This window comes from Hemicordylus capensis, chromosome 13 (assembly GCF_027244095.1).
Source record: "Hemicordylus capensis ecotype Gifberg chromosome 13, rHemCap1.1.pri, whole genome shotgun sequence".
In the NCBI taxonomy this organism is placed as follows: domain Eukaryota; kingdom Metazoa; phylum Chordata; class Lepidosauria; order Squamata; family Cordylidae; genus Hemicordylus; species Hemicordylus capensis.
The window spans coordinates 15774741-15781868 of record NC_069669.1 but is presented as its reverse complement, the minus strand read 5'-3'; the positions used below and the strand labels follow the sequence as shown (position 1 = coordinate 15781868).

Below are 7128 nucleotides of genomic sequence, written 5' to 3'. Positions count from 1 at the left end.
AGATGTGATTGGACTTCAGCTCCCATCACCGCCAGCCCCAGTGGCCTTTGTTTGGGGATTATGGGAGTTGAAGTCCAATCACATCGGGGGACCCAACGTTGAGAATCCCTGGGCTAGAGTGTTCTTTACTAACCCATCTACGATGATAACATCTGACATGTTAAAACATCTTTTTCAGATTTTGGGGATATTTTCTCCCTTTCTTGCAGCTGTATTCATGTGATAGATAAGGAAGAGCCATGAATGTCTCCTTCAGCCTGGCCGAGATCCAGAGCCTTCCAGAACTCCTGGAAGCAGAGAACCGCTCTTTGCCCGAATTACCCAACAGGAGCCAGGAACTGGACTGGGAAGAGGTGGAGAAGCTGCTCTTCCTGTTCCACAAAGACCCCGTCACCATCAGCCTCACCATCATGTACCTGGTCTCCTTCTTGGTGGGCTTAGTCGGCAACATCATGTCACTCCGGATACTGACTAGCAAGCGTCATCGCCGCATCCCTAGCTTGAATGCCACCAGAAGCCTCCTGATCAACTTGGCCATCTGCGACCTGATGGTCGTGTGCATCTGTATGCCCATCACTGTGGGCAACCTGATTTACAAAGCCTGGGTCTACGGGGACTTCTTGTGCAGGGCTGTGCCCTTCATCCAGGCTGTGTCGGTCTCTGCCAGCGTCCTCAGCCTTACAGTGATCAGCCTCAATCGCTATTACAGTGTACACAACCCTCTCCATGCCAGATCCTTTTTCACCCACAGGAAGATTTTGAGCACCATCCTGGTGGTCTGGGTCTTCTCCTCGGGGATCTGCATGCCCCTTATATTTATGAACAAAAGGGTTGGGTTTGAGGAGGTCCAGGACCTCCCACTGGTGTTTCCCATCTGCAGAGAGATATGGCCTGAGGAGAAGATCAGGCAGGCCTATAGCTTCCTCCTCTTCTGCGCTCTCTACTGCCTGCCTGTCCTGTTCAACATGGTTATCTGTTGCTTGACTGTCCACAGACTCTGGAGTCCCACCAGGCAACTGAGGGACTCCAATGCCCTGAGCCAGACCTTGCCCTTGTCCAGGCTGAAGGTTCGTAAGAAGGTTGCCCAAATGGTGGTGGCACTGGTCCTGCTCTTTGCCTTCTCCTGGCTGCCCATTTACACAATGGACATCTGGATTGAGTTCAACAGCCCCAAGTCCTCATGGGAGGAGGCTCCTTCACCTTGGGTCCTTCAGCTCCGACCTTTCGCTCAGTGGCTCAGTCTCAGCAATTCCAGCCTCAACCCTATCTGCTATTGTTTTGTGGGCAATCTCTACCGGTCAGCCAAGGAAATGAAGAGCAGATATCACAAGAAGGTGGCCTCTCTGCTCAACTTCTCCCTCTCGGAAAAGAGCTTGCCCTCCTCCTCGGTCCCTGAGTTGCTCTCATTCAAGAGTTCTACTACTACGGGTTCCACAAACAAAGAGCCAGACCTGGTTGTGGGAATTGGGGGGAGAGGCCAGAAGAGAACCTGTCCTAGGACCCATGTGTAGAATAGCCCTGTGACCTTGCTAATAATCTCTCTCTCTTATGTAAACACACAGAGAACACCATATCCATTGAGAAGAGGACCACTGTGTATAATCCTGCCACAAAGAGCAAATATTACGGGTGGACACATTAAGGGTGGTTGTTAGAAGCATGGAACTGGTCTGCTTAGGCTGGATCAGAACCTCAGATTTTTGAAGAGGCAACAGAGCCTAGTAGCAAGCAACTCCTCATCAAAAGGAGAAAAGGACAGGAATTATAAATGGGATGTTTCTATCATTCTTATCTCATTCAAACTGACTAACTCAAGTGGAAAGGGCTGAGAATTCTGCCTCACACTGGATGTTTCAATCAATCAATCATCTTTATTTGGTCCATTGACCAGCAAACACACTGGATGTTTCTACCCAGGGTCATTCTGAATGTTCGTTTCCTGCCCAGAGGGTCATCCAGATCAGACATCTTCAACCTGTTCAGACTTGGAACAATCTTTACCTCCACATGCAACACAGGACTTTTTTTAAAAAAAAGATTGTTTTTTAATTTAAAATCACCAGACACCATTACAATGCATTGATAAATAGTATCATTAAAAAGAAAAGAAAAATGTGACCTGGGCCTATGTCTACAAAGCATTAACATATAACACTCTACGACGTCATTCTTGGTCATTCTTAAACAAAGACATCTTTCCAAACTTGAATGAATTGGGTTGTCCCCTCCTTACCATAATTTTGATAGTTCAAAAAATAGTAATAGATGTTGCCAAATCATAATAAAAGATTGGGAGGCAATTACAACTTTTCAAATCTTTAGTGTCAGTTTCCCGGCTCTCGCAACCAGAGTTTGTTTTCCCCTCTAGGGATAACTCCCTCTATCCATTTTTTGCCTATGATTAATCTAGCTGCTATCAACATAAAGGATAGTAAATCTCTAGATTTCAGTGTCTAATTCTCCCGGGGGGGAAATACCTAACAATGCCAAGACCCCTCTTGGCACAAATCTGGCTGAATCAGAGGCATTCTTACCCCTGGACTTCAGGGCCAAAGTCCAAGGCCTCCACACCCCTGGGGGCCTCCAAATCCTCTTTCATCTGTCCTGGGTGGTGTAGCTTGTGCTCTATGTGTTAAAAATGATGCTTAACTTGCATCATTTGTGCTTAACTTGATGCTTAACTTGCATCAAGAACCTACATGTTAAAAATGATGTTGCAGAGGGGGGCTCCAAAATTACCTCCAGGCTCCAAAATTACCTAGGTACACCTCTGGGCCGAATCTGCTGGTCAGCAACTTTTGCCATCTCTATAAAAACCAGTTTCCAGAAATTCCCAGCTCTTGGACAAGTCCACCATAGATGGTAGTTGGTCCCCTGCTCCTCACCATCACTGCCCCAGCATTTAGCAGATGTGTTCTTTGCAGTATGCATTAATCTCACCGGTGTCATATACCATCTATGGACTATTTTCATATGATTTTGCTTTATTTAGGCTGGAACAGAACATAAAGATTTATTAGTCCAGACTTTCCCCCATTCTCCTTTATGAAAAGCTCTTGACAAATCCGTCTCAGAGACATCTTTCAATCCGGTCAATGGTTTTATTTCACATTTCAACAGTCGGGTAGAGCTTAGATATTAAACCTTTTGCTTCATAGCCACTTTCTATCACCAGCATCTCAAAATCAGTCAGGTCTCTCCCCAGTTGCAGGGGAATAACAGCATGAGAGAGGGCATGCCCTCAACTCCTGCCTGTGGCTTCCAGGGGCATCTGGTGGGCCACTGTGTGGAACAGGATACTGGACTAGATAGGCCTTCTTGGGCCTGATCCAGCAGGGCTGTTCTGATGTTCTCTCTACTGGCCATAGATAACATCTGGGGCAGAGACAGACATGACTTCAGTTGTATCAACTGAAACAACACAGGACCTGTTTTGACTTACCTTCTAGATTCCTCCTCCTGGATGACCAAGAGCAAAAGAGCACAAGATGCTGCCAGGGACTGAACTTGGGACCCTCTTTATCCAAAACAGATACTCTATCACTGAGCATGTGATGAACACACAAAGCTGCCTATTGAGTCAGGCCCCTGATCCATCTAGCTCAGTACCGACCACACTGACTGGAAGCAGCACTCCAAGACTTCAGGCAGGAGTCTTTCGCAGCCCTACCTGGAGACGCGGCCAAAGACTGATCCTGGGACCTTCTGCATGCATGCAAGCCCCATCCCGTCAGCATGATATGCGCAACTAATTTAAAGATACAGGAGAATTTTGAACTGCACACTGTCTGGTTGGTGGAGTCCTGCACCAGACTTATATGCTCCAAGTCAGTTTCTGCAGGACAATGTTTCTGCAGGACAAGGATTGTGCCAGGGAGAGGGCAAAAAGTCCTCATGCTCAAGCATTTGGAATATCAGCTGCTATTGCATGGCTTCAGAGCACTTCCAGGAACGGACTTCCACAAAAGCAGGATCTTTGTCTCCAGATATGTTTCCACTGACTCCATCTTCCTTAGTACTTGGATGCCCATGGATTCCTGCCAGCCAATACAATTTCCACTCAGGAAGCAAGAAGCTTTCTGGGTTTCAGACTGTAAGAAGCTCCAACAGCATGTAAAAAAGAAACACACCCCTGCATTATAGCTAAATAAAAATCAGAATCCAACAGCAGTCACCACCTACTGTGATATTTATCTCGCAAGGAGAGATTTAAAGTGCTTTATTTTCCTTCAAATGAGGCAGCTTCAAATGTGTAGAGGTTTGATCTCCTCTGTTAAAAGAATCTTAGGGAAACTACAAAGTAATTTGAGCTGTCATCTAATTAAAGGGTGCTTTTTTAAAAGACAAAAAGGTAAAGTGTGTTGTCAAGTCGTTTTTCACTCCTGGTGCCCACAGAGCCCTGTGGTTTTCTTTTGGTAGAATACAGGAGGGGTTGACCATGGCCTCCTCCTGTGCAGGATGAGATGATGCCTTTCAGCACCTTCCTATATCACTGTTGCCCGATATAGGTGTTTCCCATAGTCTGGGAAACATACCCGCGGGGATTCAAACTGGTAACCTTCTGCCTGTTAGTCAAGCATTTCCCCACTTCGCCACTTAAAAATCTTTTACCGATATAATAATCACATACTTTTGCTACAATACAAAGTGCTGGTGTTAATGTAAAAACTACTTTGCCACACCACCCCAAATTGCTTCTGATAAGAACATAATTTTAAAACAACCTTGCTAGATCAGGTCCATTTAGTCCAGCATCTCGTTTCACGCAGTGGCCCACCAGATGCCTCTGGGGAGCCCACAGGCAAGAGGTATGTGCATGCCCTCTCTCCTGCTGTCGCTCCCCTGCAACTGGTATTTAGCGGCATCTTGTCTCTGAGGCTGGAGGTGGCCCACAGCCATCAGACTAATAGCCATTGATAGACCTGTCCCCCTACCAGTGATCCCTGCAGAGGATGGAGGTGCTGGCCATCTTCCATGGCTTCCCTTCAGCATCTGATGCAAACAGGTAGACTACCTTCTAACATGGAAGTGTGTTTAATCTAGATCAGGGGTTTCCCAAGCTGGGGGTTGCACAGTTGTTGTTGGACTACAACTCCCATCATCCCCAGCCTCAAGGGCCAAAGTTAAGGGGCAGGCAAGACCATTCAGGATTAGGAGCGTGGCACATAGGGGAGATAGTACTTAACCCTTTCCTGTCACATCATGGTCCTGATGAAAATCACGCCCACTAGTACGGTTCCACCCAATTTCCTTGCAAGCACAATTATCATCGGAACCATGGCAGGTAAGGGTTAAATACCCCCATTCCTAATCAGGTCTTCATTTCCACACTCTAGATGTAGTGTAGTTTGTAGTTACATGTTTAGCCTAATGTGTAGTTAGTAAAGTGTTGGTCATGTGTGAGTTAAAAGCTAGGTCCAAAGACGGGAAGAGATGATGTGAAGTTCTGCTGATGTTTCCTCCTCCTCTGAACCCATTCACACAATCATGCAAAAGAGGGTAGAATCTGAAAGCAGTATACCCAGCGATTCATGGTTGTGTGAACCCACAAGTATCCCTCAAGAACATAGGAACATAGGCAGCTGCCATATGCATAGTCAGACCATTGGTCTATCTCGCTCAGTATTGTCTGCACAGACTGGCAGCGGCTTCTCCAAGGCTGCAGGCAGGAATCTCTATCAGCCCTATCTCGGAGAAGTTTAAAGAGAGAGGGAACTTGGAACCTTCTGCTCTTCCCAGCGCAGCTCCATCCCCTAAGGGAATTATATTACAGTGCTCACACTTCTGGTCTCCCATTCATATGCAAACCAAAGTGGACCCTGCTTAGCTAAGGGGACAAGTCATGCTTGCAACCACAAGACCAGCTCTCCAACCCAGCTCACTCAAATCTGCATAACCCAGATCCTCTAGCCTGCTTTACACCCAGGTAGGATGAAAAGTGAGCACTCCTCACACAATAGTCTGGTCACCTGGGTACATTTGCCTTTGGAAACCGGTCTTGGGGGAAGCAGCAGCCATATTGACAATAGAGTGCTGTGGCTACAGGGGCTGCCTGCTGTGAATGTGCCACTCTGCAAAGCACAAAGGGGAGCTGATGATGTCATGAGGATTGCCAGTCTACTGGTGGCACAATGCATGCTGGGATAACTCTCGGTCCTCAGAGGACCCAGCTCCTGATTTCAGCAATGGGGACCCAATGTTGCCTGGACCATCTGTATGCTGAGTTTGCAGATCCCAACAGAGGGCTTGCTCATCTGTGGCTACCTGGCAGGAGCTTTAAAAACACACAGACACCACACAAAAAACCACCACCATACGCTTGTGTGAAAGAGAAGCTACCTTATGCTGGTCTTGTGGTAGCAAGGATGACTTGTCCCCTTAGCTAAGCAGGGTCCACCCTGGTTGCATATGAATGGGAGACCAGAAGTGTGAGCACTGGAAGAGATTCCCTTCAGGGGATGGAGCTGCTCTGGGAAGAGCATCTAGGTTCCAAGTTCCCTCCCTTGCAGCATCTCCAAGACAGGGCTGAGAGAGATTCCTGCCTGCAACCTTGGAGAAGCCGCTGCCAGTCTGTGAAGACAATACTGAGCTAGATAGACCGATGGCCTGACTCAGTATGTGGCAGCTTCCTATGTTCCTATCACGGAGCTCTCAAGGACTTCTCATTAAATACCCTCCTCTCGGGTTTGCTTTTTGCTCCAGGGTTTTAGAAAAAAGCAGATCAGAAATACCAGCGGCAATCATACCTGTTCATCATCAAAAATTATTTCTAGCTTACTAATAATTTGCCAAAGGAGACTTTTTTCCCCTCCTTGGCAGCGACATCTGCATTCCGTTATCCTCTTTTCTTCTTGCTTTCTTTTTCATGTTGCACTAACAATAAATAATGCAAATAAAATAAATTACAAGAAACACATTTTGATGGCGCATGAGGGATGTTTCCCAACTGTTGCTAAGAAATGTCAGTTGCAGTTCCTCAGGAAATAAATCTTGATATTGGGATGGTGTTAGATGCTCGGAATATATATAAAAATAAAATTACAGGAGAGGGGGAGGAAGTTGGTTTCCCTTTCAGCTCGCATTTGAATGCCAAGCTGAGTCCTAGAGGAGCATATGCAAATATCATAG

At 46.6% G+C, this 7128-nt stretch overlaps 1 protein-coding gene across 1 annotated transcript; it reads left to right on the top strand.

Moving 5' to 3' along the window:
* Positions 1-239: 239 nt before the first annotated feature.
* LOC128336601 (QRFP-like peptide receptor) lies at positions 240-1511 on the top strand. Its single transcript, XM_053276502.1, has one exon. The coding sequence runs from the start codon at positions 240-242 to the stop codon at positions 1509-1511; it is 1272 nt and encodes a 423-aa protein (XP_053132477.1).
* Positions 1512-7128: the final 5617 nt, after the last annotated feature.

Coding starts and splice junctions, on each gene's coding strand:
- LOC128336601 (XM_053276502.1), top strand. CDS start 240: ATGAATGTCTCCTTCAGCCTGGCCGAGATCCAGAGCCTTCCAGAACTC.